Consider the following 23,282-nt stretch of genomic DNA (forward strand, 5'->3'; position numbering starts at 1 on the left):
TAGCTGGTTGATTACCAATTCTAAGTCTTCAAATACTTCAACCTCGGTTGCCCCCAACTCCATCAGAATTTCTAAGCCAATTATCAGTGCCTCATATTTTGCCCGATTGTTGGTAATCTCTTGATAATCCAAGATGAATGAATAACAATGGTGAGAACCTTTGGGATCGATGATATAGTCTCCAAGGAGTGATCTAGAGGCTAGTTATTCTTTTTACTTCTTGCTGGACCCATTCTTCCTTGCCTAAACAGGCTTTGTTTGGCGAGATCCATACATTTGCCATTTCTAGAGTTCTTGAGATGCTAACTATTTCCTTTTAAGACTCTTGGTGCTCGGCTAAGAAATCTGCAATTGCCTGCCCTTTGAGGCACATATTGAAAACTAAATTCGGACAGTGCCAGAATCCACTTTCCAATTCTTCCTGTCAACATTGGTTTTGACATCATATATTTGATTACGTCGGTCTTGGCAATGATATGGATGTGGCAATGCAACATGTAATGCCTTAACTTGCAAGTAGTAAAGTACAAAGCCAAACATAGTTTCTCCACTGAGGTATATCTTGTCTCTACCTCAGTAAGGATTCTATTGAGGTAGTATATGGCTTGTTCCTTTCCTCCTTCATTGTTTTGGGCCAGCAGGCTCCCAATTGACCTCTCCGAGGTAGATATATAAAGTTTCAACGACTTCCCCCTTTGAGGTGGCATGAGCACTGGTGGAGAGGCTAAGTAAGCTTTTATGCTATCGAAAGCCTCTTGATGTGGCGGGCCCCATTCAAACTCTTCTTTGTCTTTTAACTTGAGTAAAGGGGTTGACGGCTGAATTTTGCCCGCTAAATTCGCAATAAACCTCCTCAAGAAGTTGATTTTTCCTATCAGCCTTTGCAATTGTACCTTATTGGTGGGGGGAGGTGATTCCATTATTGCCCGATCTTTATTCTTGTCGACCTCCACTCCTCTTTGGTGATTAAGGAATCCTAAAAAGTTGCCTGATCTTACCCCAAAAGCACACTTCTTTGGATTTATTTTTAGCTTTTGGATCCTCATTCTTGTTAAGGCTTGTCTGAGGTCTATTAAATGATGCTCTTCAGTTTTGGACTTCACCACGATGTCATCAATATATACTTCCATGCTATGGCCGATTAGGTCATGAAAAATGGCGTTCATTACTCTTTGATAAGTTGCACCAGCATTTTTGAGTCCGAATGTCATTACCAAATATTCATATGCCCCGACATGACCTAGACACCTAAAAGCTGTTTTATGTATATCCTATTTAGCCATTTTTATTTTATTGTATCATGCATTCTCGTTCATGAAAGATAGAACTTTGTGCTTAGCAACTGCGTCTATGGATAGGTCAGCCATGGGCATGAGGTATTCATCTTTAGGCGTGACTTCTTTAATGTTTCTATAGTCAACACAACATCTAACTGCCTTAGTTATGGCATTTAATACAGGTACATGTTGGCCAACCACTCAACATATTTGGCAGGCCTAATAAATTTGACTTTTACCAGCCTTTCGATCTCTTCTTTGACCTTTTCCTTGATCTCTTTCGACATCCTCTGTGGTGCTTGCTTGAAAGGTTTAAACCCCTCATTGATAGGAATCATGTGTTCCACTAAGGTTGGATCTAAACCTGGCATTTCGGTGTAGTACCAGGCAAAACAGTTTTTAAACTCACGCAGAAGGTTGACAATTATTGCCCGATCTTCGGTTTCCAACAAACAACTGACCTGTATAGGCCTTGGATCTTCCTCAATTCCCAAGTCAATGGTCTCCAAGGGGTCTTGTACTTCTGGGGCTGGTTTGTTAGGTTCTGCACACAAAAATTCAACTAGCTCCTGGTTCTCGGGCAAGTCTTCTAGCCCGTCCAGGTCGTATATGCACTCAGCCATTTGGATGGCCGCTTCTAATTCTTCCCAAAAAATTTCTTCTTTATTCATTTGGCTGCTTGAAACCTCTCTGCTCCAATCATTTTCTTCTTTGGCCGAGTTTTCCCTCTCTTGTTTTTTCTCCCTTCAATATACCAATAGTCTCTTTATTAAGGACCTGACCACAACCACCTGGTCATTCCTTTTTTGTTTTAACATAATGGTGTAGGGGAGTTGGATGATATAGGTCTGATCCTATTCCTCTCTTGTAAAAGATAACCCTTGCTCTAGAAGCTTTTGGGCTGTCACCTTAGTTGAGTTGTCGTTCTTATTAGTTCCTGAACATTGAAGAATCCCAACACTAGGATTGTAGAAGTTGGCTTTTGTGACGTTGGCTATGGGGAAGAATGGCCGTGATTCGGCCTCTATTATTTCCCAGAACCCAGGTCTTGTTTCCCTTTCATCGTGGTAGACAACCACTTGTTGGTGTAAGGTAGATGCCACAGAGAGACTGATGAATCCAATCTCTGCCTAGCAAAGCCCCATAAGTGGAAGTGTTGTCTACAACAAAAAAAAAAAGCTAGCATGATTTGTTTAGAACCTAAATGAACCTCTAAAAGCAGTATCCCATGAGTTTTGGTGATTGCTTCTGAGAAACTAGAAACTGTAAGATCTGTGGGGATAAGATCTCCCTTACTCTTGCACATTTTCTTCATCTGCTTGTATGGCAGTATGTTGACCGCAGCTCCACCATCAATCAAGACCCTCTTGAAGGGTACTCCATCCAGATGAGTTGTGACATATATGGGTTTGAGATGGTTGGCCAGGGTCAAATTCAGGTGGCAGGAGACCATCTTGTCTGTATACACTCTCTTGGGCTCCCTCCTTATTATTTCGGGCACATTGATCCCGCTTGATTCTCTTTTCCCTGCTTCCTCAACACTAACATGCACCATCATAGGCTTCGTGGCTACGTAATCACCTTCCATTGTGGGAGGTTGATCATTCTCGGCGGGAAACATGGCTGATAAAACATGTCATGTTTACATGAAAGTTGCTGGATTTGGGCAACTCTTTCTCCTTGCCCCCAATGTGGTTCATAAACTCATCCAACCAAGCATGTGTTTCTTCTGGCAGCATTAGTTTAGGCAATGCCTCTTCTTGAGTTATGCCAAAGTTATGTGCCTGTATTGGGTTCTCACAGAGAGTGTCAACCAGCAATGGTGAAGGTATCCCCCTCTAAGGCGAGATTGTTCCAAAACAAATTGGCTCTAGGCTCCACTTAAGTGTCGGCATCATCACCATATCATCCTTAACTCTCTTCAGGATTCTATACTTTCCAGGATGGGGGTTCTGCGGCACATGATCTCCTTCTCTTTCGGTTTTGCTGTTTGCCTTTTTCACTTCCTTCTTACTCTTCCAATAAGGTTGTCTTCTCCCTTCCTGAGGTACGTTTTCGAATTTTACATTCTCCGAGGTTTCTGAAGTAGTGGGTATTTTCAACGAGTTCATGTGGGCTTTATGTTGCCTTTGGATCCTTCTGATCGTGGAAGCTCTCATCTCTCTTACAGGCTTCCCGTCATTTCTGACTATATAGCATTTTCGCCCGCGTCGGGCAAGATTCTTCTTTGTGACTAGGTTCATTGTCTTTCATTTCATTCTAACATCTCCCCCGGCATAAATTGGCTGGGTGGCCTCACATCCACCCACCTTGGTGTCTTGGACTCTTTGTCCTCCACCTCTTTTAAAGCTTCATAGTTTCTAAATACTTCTGATAAGTTTTTAGGCTAAGAGTTTCCCCCCAACCTTTGGAAGACGTTCCTAGAGGTTTCCCTCTCAGCTGCCCGTATGATGTTCCCGTGGTTTTCATGCTTATCCTTCTCCATTCTCTTGATCAGCTCCTGATCAATAACGGCTTCTGCTGCTGGTACCTTTAGTTCACATTCACATTGACACCTACTGCATAGCACTACTCATTTGATTATAGCATCCTTGGGTTTTTCGGGCAGTTTGATGACTCATTTAGTTGGTCTCTCGACTGGCCTCCTTTCTGTTCTCATTTCCCAAGTGGCTTTCCTTTTCCATTTCTTTGCCCATGTTAGGTTGATCATGTTTACTGGGACTGGTAGAAAGGGAATAATATCAATCATGGTATCAGCCTGTGGCTCTTCTAGTAATAACTTTACTTCTGGCCCGCATTGCCTCATATTATTTAGTGAAGATAACAATGGATCGAGCACCTCTGCTTTTTGGATCTCTTCTAACACTAGTTGATTAGTTCCAGATTCTTTCTTCCTCTTTCCCCCAAGTAAAGGAAACAGAGGAATAATTGGCTTCCCCATAGGACTGGCTTCTCTCATTGTCTCTTTAACATGATCATTTTCTGGGGTAGAATATTCCAGATCTAGCCTTCTTTGCAGATTTCCTATTAAGGAACAAAGTCTGCTTATTTTTTCTCTTGTTTGTAGAGAATTTCTCTCCATGCTTTTTATGACAGCCATCATAGTGGCCTGGAGGTCTTTATTTATGACCTTCCCTATTGATTTCTCAAAAGGAGTCGGGCTTTTCATCAAGACAGGTCTTTGCACGTCTTCGGGGAGATTTTCCATGCTAGATCTTGGCATGTATTAGGGTGGTTTCAGCCCTGTTTTCCTCCTGAGAGTTTGTTCTTTCCTTCTTCTTCTTGGCATACAAGATTTTCGGTCCCATCGAGCGTGCCAAAACTATGTTCGGGCGGGAATTTCACTGGGAAGGGTCCCTGGGTCAAACACATAGCTCCCCGAGGAGTTGGCACTTTGGTTGTTTGTCAGGCTCCTGCTTGTCGGGATGCTACAAGAGGAAGACACAGAAAGGTGCCTTTATGGGGCCTTATGTGTAGGCCTTGAGGCTTACAATCAAAACTAACTGAGTGCGAAGGCATGCCACTACCATCTCTGTATGACAGATGTAGAATAGGTGTATTTAAGCCGATTACTTACGCCCCAAGTTTTTCTGACTTCTTTATTATCAAAGGATTATCATGGATGGGTTAAGTCCACATTAAGTTCTTTTCTATGCCTTGAGACTAAGGACTTTTAGTTCGTTATCTTGTATGCTTAAAGGGTGAAGGTCCATACTTGATTAAGTCACCCGTTTAGTTCCCATTTAGTCTTTTTAATGATGGTAAACCATTAAGTAAGCCAGATCTGAGTACTGATGGGACTTTGGATCGTCAAAAGACTAGAAACAACTTGAACATATACTGGGAAATACATTATAACACTAGATCTATTGATTTAAAGACAAAACAAAGAGAATCGGGCAAGATTTCACCTTGTCGGGCAAGGTCTAAACGTCTTGCGGTCTTTTCTCCTTGTGGTTACAGGGGATTGAGTACTAAAACGAGATGAAAGATGAACAAGTTTACATGAGAGAATTGATACTACAACATTTGGGAAATGTAGCAGAGCTTTTACACTAGACAAAAGATGTTTTTCTAAGGGGAATCTATGGCTAAAAGGATGCAGAGTTTGGACAAAGCACATCTTTTTGGGTATTTGCTTGACTGAGAGGTAAGTTGTATATTTGTTTGTTTGATTGGTTGAGTGTCCTTGTCTCTGGGCCCTCTTCCTCCTTTTATAGATGAATTAGCCCGACTGCCTGTAACTTTGTTCTTGCCCGAAAGTAATTGAAGGGTAGTGACTTATCAGTATTTTACTTGTATTGCCACTGAAAAGTACTTTGGGGCTGAGAGTAGGTTGATTTCCATCAGTTGTCAATTTTCATGTAAGCATATAGCCTTTGCATTAATGGGGGAGCGCCAATTGATCTTGAGATGGACGGTCTGGGCTTAGTGCTTGGCTTTGAGCAAGCCTCATTTCTTTAGTCTTTTTGGACCCTCCTTCCTTTCGGCCCAAAATTCAAATGTTGACTCAAAACACAACCAAAACTGAGCACAAATCACGTAAGGTATCGTGAGCAAGCGTTTGAATAATATGGACACGGTGCGAAAGAAAAGTGCGAGCAAGTCAATGATTGCAAAGATGTGCTGGACCTGCATTATTCACGAAAAATGACGAAAACATGAGCACATCTTGTTCGGCTTTCCATTTATTTTATGGTTTTTGGCATTTTGCTACAAAAAACTAACATGTATATGTAACCAACCTTTTCAAGCTCCAACGTACCACAAACGCCGAGTCCCTCAAAAATCTTTTCGGACCAAATAACAATCTTGTTTTTGTGGAGTGGAAAAACTTGGTGGGATGGAGGGAGAGGCAGAGATTGATCGGTTGCCAATAGACCTCTTGGCGCATATATTTGTTCTCATAACTTCCTTCACTGATTTGGCCCAGTAAGTTCTTTTTTTATTTTTTTCCAATTTAATTTTCGTTTTTATCTTCTTCTGTATTTTTTGTTTTTGTTTTCTGGGTGGTTGTTATTTTTGGTATTAATTTGTGTGGTGGTTGTGAATTCTGTGAAGGGCAAGCGGTGTTTGCCGGAAATGGAAACAGGCCGTGAAGCAGTCTTTGGGGCGGAGGGAGTGTTTGAGCTTTGCAGGTTGGAAGATGGATGATGACTCCACGTCTCGTTTGCTTCGCTCTGCTTACAGCCTTAAAGAGCTCGACATGTATAATATTTATACTCTCTCTCTCTCTCTGTTTCTTACTAACTATTTATTTTTAAGAAATTCTGTTAATTTTAAATGTCAGAGGGATTCTTCCAAACAAAAGTTTCTAAAATTTTACCCTTTGGTGGTATTTTCTGTAAATTTTGTTGATTATTAGAGTTTCAGTGACTAATTAGTTGCAAGTTAAAGTTATATGGAGAAGGTTATGCGCATTGTTTCTTGGATTATTTTGTAGGTTTTAAATTTCTGTGTTTTTGGTAAATTTTTTGGTTGTAAATATAGCTCTGCAACTACTCAGAATTTGAGACAAAATCCGTTAAGAAGAAGAGAGATTAGGCTCTGAACTTGGTTGTAAGAGCTTCCTAATCTAACAAGAACACGAACGGTTTGGTTGAAGTTTACGATTTCTTGCGCAATTTTGAGTGTCATTTATCACGATTACTCAAATAACTTACCTCCAAGTTTTTGTGTTGGCTGTTATGTGTTAGAGTGCATTTTTCGTGTTCGGTACTCAGTAGGTCTGTAACGATTAGGTTGTACTTCAGAAAAGTTCTCCGGGTTAGAAGCGTTCTTATCTGGTGATTCTGTACTTAGTGCCCCTACAGGGTTTAGCAACACAAAAGAAGACATCGTTCTGTTTGTTTGCAGGTTTATTGATAGATAAACTCGGACTTTGCCAATTTCTATGCTTTTTCTTTTGCCTTTTCATCAGATTTGCATCTGATTACTGTAAGTTTTCGATTTGGAACTCTGGTGTCAAGTATAACAGCATAGTTAAGGGTCCTAGGAGGGATACCTAATACCGTCATAGTCTCAGCATTTGAGTTTCATGATTTAGTTATTTCATACAGCTCTTTTCAAGATTTAGTTCTTCCGAGACGTACCAATTTGGTTCTTTCATGATTTAGTTCTTGATTTATCTTCTTGTTTACTCAGTTCAAGGAGTCGTTGGGGTTGCCAGATAACCGACACTGGATTGTGCAGAATATCTATGGCAAAGTGTATCAGCAACTTAACATCAATATCGCTATGGGGCATCACAGGGATCACAGATAAAGGTGTTGTGCAACTGGTATGTGTACAAGCAAATGTTGTATGTTTGATCTACTTCTTTCATTTACGTGAGCTATGGAATAACTTTCTCAGTTCGGCATTCCTTTCCAACAGATATCAAGAGCTAATTCCTTGCACCACCTGAATATCGGTGGCACATTTATCACAGATGACTCATTATATGCCATTGCTCATAGCTGTCCACATTTGAAGGTAAGTTGTTCATGGAAACTACGACATGAGTTTTCATTACCCCAATTTTGTTCAAGTGCATTTCACTTTTGTTTGTTCTATAGATGTATGCTAAACGTGGGTACTCTCTGTTGTTTATTCCAGACTATCATCCTGTGGAGCTGCCGTCATGTAACCGAGACCGGCCTCTTTGTTCTTGTAAAATATTGCCGCAAGCTTGAATCCATCAATTTGTGGGGGACGAGAGTTCCTGTAGACTGCTTCCTTGCCTTGATCACTATCAGTCCAGCTCTAAAGATAAAACCGCAAGGACTGTCGTTAAATGTGGACGCTTCTATGTTGCCCATTGTATAAGCCGCCCATTCACATAAGTTCTTTCTACATTGCCGCTAAATGTTGATGCTTCTATGTTTCCCGATGTGTAAGCCGCCCGTTTATACAACTTCTTTCGACATTTCCGTATATAATTTTCGTTCTACAGCTCAATGGCCTCGGTGGGAGGTTGGTTGAGGTTAAATTGTCAGCTCAATACCCTTGTTCTGTATATAATTCACATGAACTACCACCACCTATATTCTTTTGTGCAAGGTGTGAATAAGGGTTGAAATTCAAAACCCAAAAGGAGATGGGACTAAAAGGTGATTGGCATGATTGTTTAGATCAGATTCAGAGTGATTTCTGCACATTATTTTTCGAGAAATTGTCTTATAACAAATAGGCAAAAGGCCTCATTAGACCAATTTTGTAATGAATTTTTTCACCTTTCAAGGGTAGATTAGGAATTTAGGAATATTATGATGTGGGGCAGAAAACAGAGTATCCAAGGCTAGTCATTTTTCCAACGCTAATCAAATAAGAGATGAGAAATCATTTGCAAGCCAAAGGTTAAACTGAATCTGAGTAGTGCATAAAGATAAAGTGGAGAACTAAATCAACCTTCCATTTTCAAACTACATCTTTCGGAATAACCCTCTGTAAAGGTCTTGAGTCTCTGCAAATAAGAGAATAAAGGAAGACCAGAAGACCAAAATACCAGATTTTTCGTAGGAAAGCGAATAAAACAAGACCTTTAAACTTAAATGTTAGAATACAACAATTAGGAGAACCTAGTATGGGTAATACGAGCACATCTACAAATGCTAAGTCGTACAATCTCCTCTTTATACTACGTACACACCGCTCCCTGACAGAGGACCTGAAAACAGAAAAGAAACGTGTTAGTGCTGGTTACAAAGTGTGAACGAGATGGATGGAACAAAACAAAAGTGAAGCTAGCTAATCCTGCATAAACTCTTCGACCGGTGGAATCTGTATGAGATCCTGTTTGGTGCCACAGCTACTCCTTTGCATATGATTTTTACCATTTCTACACGATACTTAATTATGAAAACAGCTCAATGCAATAGATGATTGTGAAAAAAAAAACACAGCAAATTCCACAATATACGCAAATCGGACCAAAAACAGATGGACCAAATTTATCTGCAAAATGTTTAATCGACCAAAAGGAGGCATGTCATTCAACCCAAGTGACCTCTTGAAAACCATATGCTTTTATAGGACTGACCACCCATATTACCAAAGCGAAATGAAGTCTAGATGTGTTATGTGATAAGCGTACCGAGCTCTTAACTTAAAAGATGAAACTATAGGATTGTCAACAGTCATTCCAATGGCCGAGAACCAGCCATATAAGGAAGAGTACTACATACCTCAACTGATTCCTGGTACATTCTTGGTCCTTCGTGGTAACTGTCTACTTCAGATGCCTCTGCAACTCTATAATCCTTGTCCCAATAGAATTATAAAAGATTTTTCTTTACAATCTCGTGTCATTACTCTAGAACCACAGAACCACTCCTTTACCTTCCACTCTACTAGGCAGGGTGTAACGGTTATCACTCTAAACTTTAGTATGACATATTAGAACTGCCAGAAGTAACTCACTAATGACCTATCCTAGTATTTAGATGTTGCGGTCATAGCAAAAATCCCATCAACGGAATATAAAACAAGAAGACAACCAAGCGATTTGGAGAATAGAGTATTGAAGCAGATCTTGAAAACTGAACAGAGCCAGTAATGCTTCCTGCATTGTTGGTCACTGGATTTCTAGTTGGTACAGAAATATTCTTGCAAGATCCAGAAGGTGCTCCAGCCTGCAAAAATCCAACAGTAGAGTGTTTTAAAGTTTTCCTTACTACGAAAATTGGTGTGTCATCACAAGGGTATAGGTAAAATCAGTAGAAGTACCCTAAAGTTTTATACAGATCCAGAAATGTTTGAAAATTTGGTGAAACTTTTGGATTATTGTAGGTTGGACAAAGTAGGACTCATGGCACCAGCTTTTGACCGCTGATTTGGATCATAAAAAGCAATAAAGAAGTTCATAACTAACAAAAATGAATGTGGAAACAAGTTACAAAAACACACCTGGCAGGCACTGACAGTACTACACCCGCAAAGCACTTGGCCATTCATTCTATCAACAGCATCAAACACACCTCCCCCATCACTCCTCTGCATGAATATCATTTTATGCTTAGTTAAAATGCCTAATTGGATGATGTTTAGTATGTGCTTCTTCCCTAGCTAAGATTTCCATACCATATAAAAGTTGACCGCCAAAAAATTTGGCATCACCCCTGCAGCTTTATAACAGGTACCGACCATCTGCTCAAGTGGAGTTGAATGCTCTTTGCAAGCTTCAGCTTCAACTGGATATGTTGGAAAATAATTTTGAAAGAAAAGAGATGCACTTTTTGAATTCAGAGGCTTTGATTCTTTTCTCTTGGGGCATGAGCCCGGTCTTACCCCAGGATCTCCAGCTGAAATCCAGTAAACAACAGGCTATTAACTATAAAATTCAAATATAATTTGAAGCACTACGACATTTCATTTATAAATACCTTCATTTTCCACCATGTACTTCCATTGGTAAGCTACTCCTTCCTGTGCTTCCTTTGAAGCATCAGAGGTAAAAACAAGAAGCCGATGATTCTCTTGCACCATCTCAGTAACTGTGGGCCACTCTTCACCCTTTATTGGCATTTTCGCAGCAGGAAACCAATACTTGTCTAACCCAGCATTGGTAAACAATGTTGTTAAACCTTTTGGAGTTTTCACATAGTCCTCGATTATAATGGTCACAATCTCTGTCGGGTTCTGACTTAGAAATGTTTCCACTTCCTTCAAAGTGTTAATTGCAGGTTGCTGAGAAAAATCCAATGGACACATCATAAACAACCTCGCAAAACTATAACCATTCACATATTAAGTCTTAAATTGATAAGGTGGAAGAGAGATTACAAATGCAGTGAAGTTGTAACATTGCCCCTTGAAGGAATGGCAAAGCCAGATATCATTCTCGAAATCGTACATATCCAACATCAACCCCCTCACTCCATTCTAAAAACAATATTGCATAAATTAATACTCATAACGAATAATTAATGAATAAAAGAAGCAGACAGTTACATTCTAATCTTAGATTCCAAGAAACAAAGTTAAAGAAAGGAATGAGATTCCAAACGTATCTGTTCTCAGTGGCTTGATCATTTCGTTTTTTCATTATCAAGATTATACCGAAAACGGCATAGTTAAAAGGTAAGGCACATACCCTCAACTGGTTAGTAACAGTGTCCTCTTGGTTGTAAAATGTGAGTCTCTGAACACCGGCCACGGGCGGCGCATCAACGATGCTGAAAGAATTATGAGTCACCAACCATGTGTACTTGTTGAATGGCAACCCATTAATCTAAAACACCAAGACATTTAAAAAAACAGCACAAATCCATCATCAAATTCACAAAAACCCAAAGTGGGCAGCCATTAATTTCTTGAATTTACCTCAAAATACCACAAACCCATAAAAAAGTTACAAATTTTAAGTCGAAAATGCTCACAATTGAAGTGGGAACAATTGCTTGGCCTCTAGTGCACACGGGCTGGTTCCTACCGGAAGCAGGGCAGTTGCCACAGTAAAGACCCGGTCCGCAGTCCGTCGCCGCCGCACAAGCTTCTAAAACCTGTAAAATATCAACATTTCAGCTCAAATTCCGAGAGAAAATATGAGATTGTGCAGATCGTTGAGGGGGGGAGAGAAAGAGAGAAACCTGGCAATTGCCGTTGGAGCAAGCAGTGGTGCTGGTGGCCAAGAATGAGAAGAGTAGCAGGAAGAGGAGGCCGGTTGACGGGGCTATGCATAAGCCGCCGTGATCCGCCGAGCACGGTGGCATGGCAGCTTGTGGTTATGCAGAGAGCTCCAAAAATCCACCGCCCAGAGAGAGAGAGAGAGAGGGAGGGAGTGAGGGAAATGTCGGAGAGAAAGCAAAAGGGAGAATTTTTACTCACAGAGAGGGGAGAGGGGAGAGGGGAGAGTGATACTGACAAGTTTTTGTGTCTTAAACGCGGGCTTTGTCACCTTTCATTTTCTCCTTTTATTTTATGGATAAAAACGCCTCATTTTGTCCACACTTTTTTTACTAATTACATATCATTTCAATCTTAAATCGTCAGATATAATAAATTAAAGAAGAACGATAATTAAAAATTAATCCATTTTTCAACTTAAAAGAAAACTAGCCCTTATATCTTCACTTCAACCGCACATTTGAATAATATTTTCAAACAAGACATTGATCTCTGATGGATTGACAACGATGCAATCAACAATATAAATTAATTCAAAACAACCAACAACCAAGAAGCAACAAGCAACGAACAACAAGAATAGGAAGTAATAAACCATGAAGGAAATAACACCTCTACTTTGTCACACGCTTACTTTTATCTTTGTCCATCAAATTCAATAAATCGATTAAAAACGAGGAATCGTGAGTGATCATAAAGAGTGGGTGTTTACATTTTTATTTAGTTATGTTTTTGGTGGTTTGTCTTGTAAGGTTTTTGGAATTTTGCCCCCCCAATAAGTTACATTTTAATGCCCCTCACATGGTGGGGTAGGGGGTTGGTTTTGCTTCTGGTCAGCAACTTCAACAGTAGCCTGTAGGGCAGGGCGTTTATATCTTCCCTCTCGCATCATGCAATTCTGTATGAAGGCTTGTTTGTAACTCATGCTTTCTATCAAGGAACATAATTTTAACTTCAATAATGTAATGTGGTGGTTGTTGTTTCATACAAGTTTTCAGTAGAGCCGGTTTGGCAACGCTATATCTTTCTAAGAATGATACTTTGATTTCAATTAGTTTGTAACTCAATTGGTTAATAGCGTTTGCACGTGCATTCGAGGTCTCATGTTCAATTCCTTTTGCCCTGTAATTTCAAAGAATTGTAGTGCAAATTATGATATGGTTTGTCATTAAGAAAAATAAGGATATTTAATATAATCTAAACTACAAAAAGAAGATTCAAACTCTTTTATTAAAAGATATTTTCCAAATTATAGAGATAAAAATTCAAAGCTGGGTCTATAGGGAAATCATACTCACTCTAACCCATGTGGTTGTGTTTATGTGTGCTATTTGACATTACTTTTAAACTAACTTAAATCTTTTGCATATAAGCAAATCGCTCACTGAATTATATAAGTCTTTTTGGAATCCCTTTCGAAATGGCTAAAAGTGTTTTCTGACTACTAAACTACTAAAAAAGCTTTTGACCGCATTGAACAGAAAAGTAAAAGTACTTGTTGGTCGTAGAAGCACATTTTGGAAAAGCACGTGCAGGATTATTTCTCAAGAAGCCACTGCCAAGTATTTTATTAAGAAGCACTTAGATTTTCAGTGGAAATTTCAAACATGTTTCTAGTAAAATAAAATTAGCTTTTGGAATAAGCATGAATTGTTAGAAAATATTATTCAATGTCTGTTTTGAGAAGGCAATGGCCTCTCTCTCCAACAAAATGACGAAGAATACATCTCTGTGGTCAATGAGAACGATGCATCTTCTCTAACTCTAAAAGAATGGCCAAAGAAAGAATCGTAAATCTAAAGATTCAAATTAATCTTCGGGTTAAGCAAGCTTCTTTGCACGACCACTTGAAGGAGCACCGTCGTCCTTTTTTGACCCGGATGCCTCGGGCTTCCGGGCCCAAGCGGGAGCTCTGTCCGGCTCATAGCGATAATCATAGAAAAGTTCCTCTCCTGCAGCAATTCGTTCCTTGGCAAATATGCCCACCCTGTGATCTCCGGCGACCATAATGACCTGCCACGGAAGGGTTTATTGTCGAATCCAAAATGTTTTCAAACGGTAAAAAATAACGAAAAAAGGATGTCAAAAGGGTATACCTTCGCATAGCAATTTGGATCTGGAGAGTGGTTGGCAAACTTCAGTTTGTCACCCTTCCGATAAGCATCAAGGACAAACTGTACAAAACAAATGCTTATTCACGGCAGTATAAGATAAGAGGTTAGATATGACATGGAATTCAAAGGTGTCGATATACATGCCTGATCGTTCAGATTGAAGAGAAATGATGAATTTTCACGGTCATATATTTTTCCACGCTTATCTGCTTCGCGGTGTGAGATCAACTCCCCAGTATACTCACCAAGGTATTCATGTTTGGCGACACTATTCTGGAGGGTGGCAAGGAAAATTAGCTAGAAGCATAAGGAGAAACGATCACCAGACATCATAAAAAATTTGGACATACCTTTAAGAAAGCACCCCAGCCAGATACGTCAGACCTTCCAAGTAAGACCTGAACATAAATGAGGATACAAGCAGTCATTACTAGAAGACTTCATATTAGGACACTAGCTTCCGACAACTTACCAACTCGTCAAGTAAATTTTTGGCATAAATGCTACCTTTTGACCATGCATCTACAGAAGGAAGGAATAAGAAGAAATGAAACGGTAAAGTGAAGTGTTAGTTACCCTTTGTTGTTGTTTCAGAAGAAGCTTCATATTTCTACACTCATAATTGTCACCTCTTTGGCTTGGAACCCCAAGGGTACCATCTCCACAACTGCAAAATGAAATTTGACAGCCCCTTACTGTTGAAGGTTGACCAGAGCAAAAAAGCAGCAAACATTTATATTTATACAAGTAAAACACAAACTTCAAACTTATTTTCCTGAAAAACAAAAGGTATGAATACCCTTATTTCTATGTCAGATAGCACCTACTGCTCCCACCTTCATGTATTCCATATACATCAGCCTACAACAAACTATATTTTCCACACCCTGCGTACACTTGTAACATAACATGCAAACGGCTTATTTTGCCAAGCCATTCTGACTTAATAAAATTTCAACCCATTTCATCATACTACAAATGTCAAAAACTAATTCATACAGTAGGTAATGAGCATTCATCAGGCAATCACCAGATTGTGGAATATACAATCTTTATGTGATTAATTAAATTTGCAATCACTTAATTGTGACTGCCCGATTGAAAATGTGAAAATGGTGTAGATATACAAACCCATAGCTTAGGCACAGAAAATTAAAATGTGTTACTAATTTAGACAGAAATGAAAAACGGCTAAGTTGAGTGTGCTCAACTCTAAAAGTTAATATAGGATAAATCCAATCACAAAGAAGCAACTGTCTGAAGCACATTGAGAATACCATACAACGTAGTCCAAACCTGTTACAAAGTGATACGAAAAGATTTTCCACCAAAGAAAAAGAAAACATAGTAACAGTTATGAGCTCACCTAACCCAGCAATTCCGACAAACATCCGGATCACATTCCCTGTCTGCAGCAAAACAAGGACACTGACGGCTTCGGCATTGACTTTTAGCACAATGACAACCTCTAAATCTATTCTTGCAAGTCTTTGGACACCTAGACAATTAAGTTGTGTTTTTAATTATCATTGGAAAAGCCAAAAAACTCGATGGACATTAACTAAAGAAACAATTAAATCTATGAACTAATTGGCCAAATCGATGAGGTCAGCTGCAGATCAAGAGAAAATTAAACAAAAGACGTTGAGGTATCTATCCTTTTTTCAGAAATATAATTATCAGAAAATAGAAGCTCACCCACAGTACTTCTCGCAACAAGTCCCGTTTTGTAGACAAGAACACTGCTTTCCACAAGCTGTTTGGCAAGTACATGGATTATACTGCCTGCAAGGCTGATCTTTTCTCTCAGTAATTCGTTTCCTGATTGAGTGGTAAGCCGCAGATTTCCAAGTATACTTCAAACGACGAACTCTACCCCTTCTACGTAAAAATTTTGATCTCCTTCTTGCTTCATTATTGCCCTAAAGTTTGTTTCAATTTAGACAAAATAGAATCACCTGTTAGGGCAGGGAGGGTCCTGTCATAACCATATAAGCCTATATAAAATATAGACTATAAATCCATTAAAGTCAACCTTGGAATACCCTTCAACAAGGGAGTTTGCAGCATCACCTGCTTGGCAGGATATCTTACTCTCTGAGTAATTCATATACTGAAAAACCTCCCAACACGTTTTCATTCCATTTAAAAGGTTCCTTGCTATTAAGCAGCTGTGATAAGAAACCCATTATAAGATGGAAACAGAAGGAAGTACCTTAAGTAGTTAATAAATCCAAAGGGATATCCAGACATAAAGATGCAGTGCAAATCAAGTATTTAAAAGGAAACTCTCTACCACTGGCACAGTTGCACCTTATATTTCAAGAATGGATATTCTTAACCAAATTATAGAAGTACAGAAAAACTTACAAAATACTGTATCCACCTTAGGAACTTCCCAAGACGGTACAATAGATTGATTACAAAACTATAGGATGCTATACATTACAAAGTTGAGACATACCCACGTCAAAATAAAAAAATTATGACATGTACACGTGAACTCTTTTCTTTACTTTTTATTTTGGGGAGGGTGGTGGTATTGTGTGTGTGCAGCTGCTCTTTGTGCAGATAATTTTACACGTATCTAAATAATAGCCAACATCACTACCAATAACTAATTACATACAGAACAGAAATGAAAATCTAGAGAAAACACATTACATCCACTGACCTGTTGCTGCCAAATATCTCTATGCCTTTCTCAAAAAGGCCCTTCTCAATAGTTTTCCATGTTTTATCATCACTTAATTCTTGTTTATATATGTTTTCATCAACACATTCTTCTCTCCTCAAATTGTCATCACTACTTGTAGCAGGTGGATCAGCGATCATCTCATCCAGTGCACCATCAGGAGATTCACCCTGAACAACTTTGTTGCTGCCCTTAGCAGGTGATTCCCTCCTCCTAAACCCTCCACTGGTAGAAGATTTCAGATTCTTTTGTGAAGAAGAACTAGTGTCTTCATTATCTTTGCATGAATTAGATCTAAGCTTCATATCACTTGAACAGAGACCAGCATTAACAATGGAATCGGAATCAGAAACCACCATTTTCTTCTGCCTCTTCTGCATGCAAATTAGAACACGCTCTGCAACTCTCTTGCTATTCCTCTTACGAATTCCACTTTTTCCTGCTAGCTTAGTCTTTGTGGGTGATTGATGATGGTTATCAGTATCCTGCCTGGATCCATTCTCTGAAGCACTGCTTTCTGAGATGTTTTTAGCATTAGATGAAGCACTTTCACTTTGCCCGGACTTTGCCTTCTTTCTAGAAGATTTCTTTCTGGTTGATATTTGAGCACTAGCACCATCGAATGATGTGACCTTTTTTTCTTCAAGATCACCAGAGCTCACTCTAGCAATTCTTTCAGACTTCAGTACCTAAAATGAGACAATTTGAAACCACAAAATCACTTTTTGCCAATTCTTTACAAAATTCCCAGCTACACAGCACAGATCACGTTCACGACACATACTGATCTATAGCAATTCGGACCGCATGATACTTTTTCGTCATCCGGGGGACTCCATGGAGGTTGTTTCTCAACCTGACAATTTTTTTTTTATCAGCGTAGGATATAAAAGTCTGGTGTCACAGTCATACAGCTATTAAAAAATTACTTACAGGAAAGACAAGATCCTGTGAACATCCATGTAATCTGCAATCAAATACCTACCAAAACAAACAACCACGGAACAGAGTTAGAAAAGATAACCCAACAAACCCAACAAACATACAAGTAAAATTAGAAAAAGAATACTTACTAGGCAGCGACGACAAAATAGGTTGTCAAATGAATCCAGAGCTGCATCCAGATCTTTATCAATAAAAGAATTCCCAATTTGTGAAATGTCTTCAGTATCCCTGCTCTTACAACCCCCCGAAGCCTCCTCTTCCTTTACGAGAGTATCATATCTTGCCTGTATAAGACGTTTGATGGAGTTTCATATCTCTGTAAAGCCAGCACAAAGCAAATGGGAAACGGCTGGACCAAAGCTTACACTGACTGGTTTTTATCGTGTTATACATTGGACAGAAGCATGGCAGAATGGCAAGTATTCCTGCAAAATAGAAAAAAGAAACTACCATACCTTGACTTCAGATGGACTTCTAGAGAAACACTGTGCTAATGACTCCAGCACTGGATCAGGGAAGCCAACTTCTTTTATAGCCGAGCTGGAAAATTCAATGAAATGACCAGGGAACAATTACTTCACTTTTCTTATGGTATATAAGCACATACAATTTCAAAATTGAGATTCTCCATATGTTTAAGGAAAAAAAATATCAAACTGAAATTATTATGTCAAGATGAGAACCTAGGTCTTGAACAAATATTACGGCAATAGAGGACTGAATATAAAGGTCAGTTCAGTTCACATTAATATATTTTCTGCATAATGTAAACAAAAATAAAATAATAATTTGATTAACTCAACTGTACCCAGTACAAAACTGGACTTTTGTTTCTCCCTTCCCTGTTGTATGTTCAAAATTGACCAAGCTATTATAAAACCGTGTCCATCCCAGAAATGAGAGAGAGTAGCAGATACTACACAAATTTAACTCTTCCACTATAGCTAAGGACTATAACCATAAACTAGGTCAGGGAAAGCCACTTGAGCTGGTATTATTGGCTAAGACAAAATATCTAAGATTAGATGTTGATGAGAACTTATAATGTACCTATACTTTATTAGGCCTGCAACAAAAGGAAATAAATCATAGTTTATAACATTAGTTTTTTTTTTTTTTTTTTTTTTTTTGTCATTAGTTAAATTTGGGGGTGGGGAGAATCAAACTTGAGTGAGGTGGGAGTTTTCTTGGCTCTAGTGCCACTGCAACTAGGCCCCCATCCTCAGTTTATAACATTAGTTAACATGGTTATACCAACCGAAGTATAAAGTCTTCAGATTCAACAAAATCCCTTTTTTCCTCTTCTTCATCAACTGCTTCCTCCTCACTATCACTACATATAAGAGCTTCACCTCCATTTTGATCATAATAAATTCTTCTTCGACCTACCACTGACTGATCTTCTGTCATTCTTTGGTTTCTGCAACACATGCCAAACAAAACAAAACAATGATATCACTAACAGGCACAAATGAAATGAAACGGAAAAATAGGCAGCTGGATTATATGGCATGAGTTTCATAGTACCGAACAAAAATATAAACCATCAACTCAATGAGGCCACATCCAACAACAGTAGAAATCAGTAACTGCATGTTACCAAATTCAATTAATAGCGCAAGAAAAGATGACACAAAAGTCAAACATGCAAACGATATATATTTGAAGCAGTAATTGATTGATGTTAATGATACAATGATCTGTAAAAATTGCATGATCTAATTGGAAACAAGGGAGAACAAGAAGGAAAGGAGACCAATAAATACAATGAATCTTATCTTGTAGCACTCATACCAAAAGGTTCAAGACATAGCAGTAAATTTTTTCTCGCAGTTGCAACAACTAACCATTGCAAGGAATTCAGTTCTTAGATAAATGCTCAATACCCAAGTAGGCTTACAAAATTGATCATGACCAAATGCTTTATGGGTCGTCTCAGATCTTGCAATTGGCCTTTAAATGTACATACAATATTAGTTTGGAGCTGCAAAAAGAGAATGACGAATGAAACTGATTCCCTTTGTACCGATTCCATTATGTTTTCTATCTCTTTCCGTGAACATAGATTAAACTACACAAGATACTTGCAACTAGCTGACGCTTTGTAGAAGGACCTCAAATTTCATTAAATAACTTATAAATTGAATCTTTTTTGTGTACCAGAATGTAAAAAATATTCCACTTCCACAAGCGAACAAGGACATGGAGTGATATGCAACACAAGAATATAATTCAAGTTGAAGTATATGGGTCATCAAAAGTATAGACCATGTGCAGGCTGAACCTGTCCAAAAATATCCATGTAGTATAAGGAGGTAGTCTTTTAACTTCCAGAAGCTTGATAGGACGAACAGAACTCTTGACTGCTACATTAGATTCAAGTAGAACTGCTGTGGACCCATGACCATCTTCTTGAGAGCTATCGTTGCTCCCATTGCTCAATTCAATTCCATTTTGCAAGGCAAATGCATCTTTTTGCCTCTTTGTCAATAGATCTAAACTTCTACCAGCATCAGTTAACCTACTACTTGCTCTTTCCGTTGACAGTTTATACATGTTGTTGGTGACACCAGCCAACTTCTGCCTGTTTTCCTCCATTCTTTTCTGCAATGAAAAAATACTTAGTATTATGAGAACAAAAACGTGATATAGTCCTCCAGTTTTCTGTATCAATACAATGATCGCCATAAGATCCGTGAGGATGCACCTTTATAGAAGTAGCCCGGTTAAAAACAACTTGCGTCTTTAGATTTTCTATGAGCAATGAAATCTCCTTCCGGGTTACATCCATGTTTTCTTGTGATCTCGTCATCTGTAAAAGTAGAAGATAAGTTTAATCCAACATAAAAACACAAAATTATAAAATACCCAGACAAAAAAGTAGAAAATAATTAAGCAAGTAAAAGTCAGAGTGGAGTTGAATGAACACAAAACGAAGTGGTTCAAAGAGCGGGTAGCACTCTCTATCAACAATTTGAGCACAAAAAGCTATAACCAACCTTTCTATTGTAATAGGTTTTTAAAATGCAAGCTAAGCAGGAAAAATAAAACGTAAGTCCAGAACCCTCGATCAGCGAAACAATTTTCACAAGTTTATCTCTTTCTAAGTTGAAAGACATTCGTCAAAATTACATGGTAAATTATCCAAAACATAGATAGCATCATCAAAATTGGCACTTAAAAATCTAAGCACGCAGAAGTCAAACGAGCAATGCTGCTATATCTCTCTCCATATCAACCCACATTGGTAAAATTCATACATAAATGCGCTTATATTACATGCATACTGAATGTTATATATATAAAAGAACAAATATGTATATGTCCAGGCACACACATTGACCAAATTAAACCCAACATAAGACCTTCCATTAATGACAAGAATTTAAGATGAGTTTTCATTGATTTACATAGAGAAAGAGATCGAGAGAAGAGCCGAAGGATTATACCGGCGGGTCGTCGTGAAGCTCCGATCTATTGGCAGAAGCGGAAGGCGAAGCCTTCGACGCCATTGTCGGCGGCGAAGCTGGGGGAGGTTAATCCGGCCGGAAACTCAATTTTGGTTCGGATCGGATCCGATTCATACGGAGGCAGTCCTGTGAGGAACTGTAAGGTAGGGGGTTTGGTAGAGAGGATTTTGGCGGGTCGGGCTTGAAACCCTAATCAGGTCTGGGAGGGCCTACGGAGGATTTTTGGCCGTTTTAACGGAGACGTATTTCTTTTTCTTTTCTTTATAAAAACAAAACCATGAATGAGTGTATTCTTTTTTGTGGTGCTTTTTTTATAGGTAGGAAATTGTTAGTAGTGTTTGTTTAAATAGTCGGTGTGAAATCGGAAAAAAAAAGTCGGATTAATGGGAGGAAAATGTATAATCATCGTTTATTTTGAATTGTCTGATGAGACACTAACCTTTTGGCATGGAGAAAATTTTCAATAAGTTAAAAACACGGTCCGGTACAATAACTATTATAATATAATTGATTGAATTTAATTTTTTTTTCTTCAAATGTTCAACCAATTGTAATATTACATTTGGTGTACCGAACTGTATTGCCCGCACATTGAAAAATCTCACCTTCACATGCACTCACATATGCATCCACGATAATATGTTTGGATGATGAATATGCAAGAAAAAAATTTAGGTTAAATGAACTAGAAATACACTTCAAAATATGAAATTGTGTCTTTTATCTTTCGCTAAATTTATAGTTGATAATAATGTTGTTATTTATTTCTTTTCGAAGTTTTATCTTGCACAAATGGTTTTTTTTTTCTTTCTTCAAAGTACCATATAGCTTGGTTATATAGAGCAATGAAGCCGAAAAGAGATGATAAAATTTGAATAAAACAATAACAAACTAATCTTTTACTTTTTTTTTTAACAAATGATATTATGTGTAAGGCCGGAGAGTGAGCTAAGTCTCACAATGAGTTATCAATAATATGGTTCAAATTCGTTTATGACGAGAATCGAATCACTTACAAATGATGAATAATATTACAAGACCACGTGACTTTCACTTAAGCATTGACTCTTGTTTAAGAACCACCTTACCGCCTCAGTCAGCGGGAAAAATGAGGCCTGAACCCTTGTAAAAAATACCCTAAAAAGAAAAGCATGCAAAATGATGGTCGTTAATGAAAAACAAAGTATAAAATTCATCATCCTAAAACCGTTGTATAACATGTGCCAGTGGGTAGTATTAATAACTGATATAACAGAAATATAGTTAGAGGGGTATTATTGTAATTGGGTTATATGGTTATATAATGGATTGTATAGCTATTATTTTCTTTAGTTCTATTGTATACATTTTCTCTATTCAATTAATACAATATTTCTTGTTTCTCTCTACCAATTCTTTCCCTTCCTCTATACCAATACTCCATCTTTTACAATGTAGTTAATATGGTATCATAGCCACCAGGCTAACGCCATTATTCTGGTGGTTCCGTATTTTTTTTCATTAGTTTCATTTTTTTTCTTCTGTTAATTTCCTTAATGTTTCCGCAATTGTTCCGTAACTTCTGGGTTGTGAACAATATATTCCGATAAGGTTTTTCTGGGTTGTGAATTGAGATGTCGGATCACAGATCGTAGTCAGGGAATTCTTTGGAGTGTTGTTTGGAGTGACGGATCGTGGTGTACACAAGAAGCCTCCGGACAGACGTAGACTCACTTCTTCACCTCTTTGTTCGGCCTCTGTCGCAGCTTCCATGGCAGATTATGGCCGCGCCGATGAAGATGAAAATTCTGATCCCTCTGAAACCCTTTGCTGCAAATTTTGCAGACGAATTGGTTCGTCGCTAGACGGGTCTTCGACGACAGAGCAATCACCTCCGCATCTGGATCTGGCATTCCTGATTTGGGATGTTGTCAGTTTCAAGATTATGCCGAGGAAGACGAAGGACTAGAACATGAGCTTGGCGAGCGAGCCGTGCCAGCGGAGGTGGTGAATGTACGGTGACTTGTCCATCTTGAATATGGTGGAGCTTGGGATTCCTTTTCATGTTATGATTTGGTAACGAGGGAATCCTCTGGTTTCTTGGAGAGATGGGTTGTTTGGATTTCTGGGAAATAGGTGGATGCAGGACTAATTCTTTGCACTGTTGATTGAGATCTTGGATTTCTGAATGCTATTT

At 38.6% G+C, this 23,282-nt stretch overlaps 3 protein-coding genes across 4 annotated transcripts; 1 reads left to right on the top strand and 2 right to left on the bottom strand.

Annotated features, from left to right (window-relative positions):
- Positions 1-6,006: 6,006 nt before the first annotated feature.
- On the top strand, positions 6,007-8,470 carry LOC126604022 (F-box protein At5g67140-like). Its single transcript, XM_050271071.1, has 5 exons — positions 6,007-6,209; positions 6,339-6,485; positions 7,422-7,557; positions 7,653-7,751; positions 7,875-8,470. The coding sequence occupies exons 1-5, from the start codon at positions 6,121-6,123 to the stop codon at positions 8,082-8,084; spliced, it is 681 nt and encodes a 226-aa protein (XP_050127028.1). The 5' UTR covers positions 6,007-6,120; the 3' UTR covers positions 8,085-8,470.
- Positions 8,471-8,615: 145 nt separating this feature from the next.
- LOC126604021 (PI-PLC X domain-containing protein At5g67130-like) lies at positions 8,616-12,120 on the bottom strand. The gene is made up of 9 exons (XM_050271070.1): positions 11,846-12,120; positions 11,636-11,758; positions 11,350-11,487; positions 11,040-11,138; positions 10,640-10,943; positions 10,338-10,558; positions 10,164-10,250; positions 9,443-9,889; positions 8,616-8,925 (listed from the first exon to the last, which is right to left on the bottom strand). The coding sequence occupies exons 1-8, from the start codon at positions 11,966-11,968 to the stop codon at positions 9,710-9,712; spliced, it is 1,275 nt and encodes a 424-aa protein (XP_050127027.1). The 5' UTR covers positions 11,969-12,120; the 3' UTR covers positions 8,616-8,925; positions 9,443-9,709.
- Positions 12,121-13,492: 1,372 nt separating this feature from the next.
- LOC126604457 (histone-lysine N-methyltransferase CLF-like) lies at positions 13,493-21,365 on the bottom strand. Of its 2 annotated transcripts, XM_050271709.1 has the most exons (17): positions 21,086-21,365; positions 20,344-20,448; positions 19,921-20,240; positions 18,895-19,056; positions 18,092-18,176; positions 17,765-17,920; positions 17,625-17,672; positions 17,476-17,547; positions 16,671-17,380; positions 16,032-16,167; positions 15,695-15,918; positions 15,363-15,494; positions 14,573-14,663; positions 14,347-14,394; positions 14,141-14,269; positions 13,979-14,056; positions 13,493-13,895 (listed from the first exon to the last, which is right to left on the bottom strand). In XM_050271709.1, the coding sequence occupies exons 1-17, from the start codon at positions 21,146-21,148 to the stop codon at positions 13,704-13,706; spliced, it is 2,751 nt and encodes a 916-aa protein (XP_050127666.1). In that variant the 5' UTR covers positions 21,149-21,365; the 3' UTR covers positions 13,493-13,703. The 2 variants fall into 2 exon arrangements, with proteins under 2 accessions (XP_050127666.1, XP_050127667.1); XM_050271710.1 differs by lacking the exons at positions 20,344-20,448; positions 21,086-21,365 and having other exon boundaries at positions 19,905-20,051.
- Between the last annotated feature and the right edge of the window lie 1,917 nt (positions 21,366-23,282).

This window comes from Malus sylvestris, chromosome 15 (assembly GCF_916048215.2).
Source record: "Malus sylvestris chromosome 15, drMalSylv7.2, whole genome shotgun sequence".
Taxonomy (NCBI): Eukaryota; Viridiplantae; Streptophyta; class Magnoliopsida; order Rosales; family Rosaceae; genus Malus; species Malus sylvestris.

Coding starts and splice junctions, on each gene's coding strand:
- LOC126604022 (XM_050271071.1), top strand. CDS start 6,121: ATGGAGGGAGAGGCAGAGATTGATCGGTTGCCAATAGACCTCTTGGCG. Junction 6,486..7,421: donor AGCCTTAAAGAGCTCGACAT/GTATAATATTTA, acceptor TTGTTTACTCAG/TTCAAGGAGTCGTTGGGGTT. Junction 7,558..7,652: donor ATAAAGGTGTTGTGCAACTG/GTATGTGTACAA, acceptor CCTTTCCAACAG/ATATCAAGAGCTAATTCCTT.
- LOC126604457 (XM_050271709.1), bottom strand. CDS start 21,148: ATGGCGTCGAAGGCTTCGCCTTCCGCTTCTGCCAATAGATCGGAGCTT. Junction 20,241..20,343: donor ACCGGGCTACTTCTATAAAG/GTGCATCCTCAC, acceptor TTTTCATTGCAG/AAAAGAATGGAGGAAAACAG. Junction 16,168..16,670: donor GAGATATTTGGCAGCAACAG/GTCAGTGGATGT, acceptor TTCTTATCACAG/CTGCTTAATAGCAAGGAACC.
- LOC126604021 (XM_050271070.1), bottom strand. CDS start 11,968: ATGCCACCGTGCTCGGCGGATCACGGCGGCTTATGCATAGCCCCGTCA. Junction 11,139..11,349: donor CTGTTACTAACCAGTTGAGG/GTATGTGCCTTA, acceptor TATTGTTTTTAG/AATGGAGTGAGGGGGTTGAT. Junction 10,944..11,039: donor GTTACAACTTCACTGCATTT/GTAATCTCTCTT, acceptor GATTTTTCTCAG/CAACCTGCAATTAACACTTT.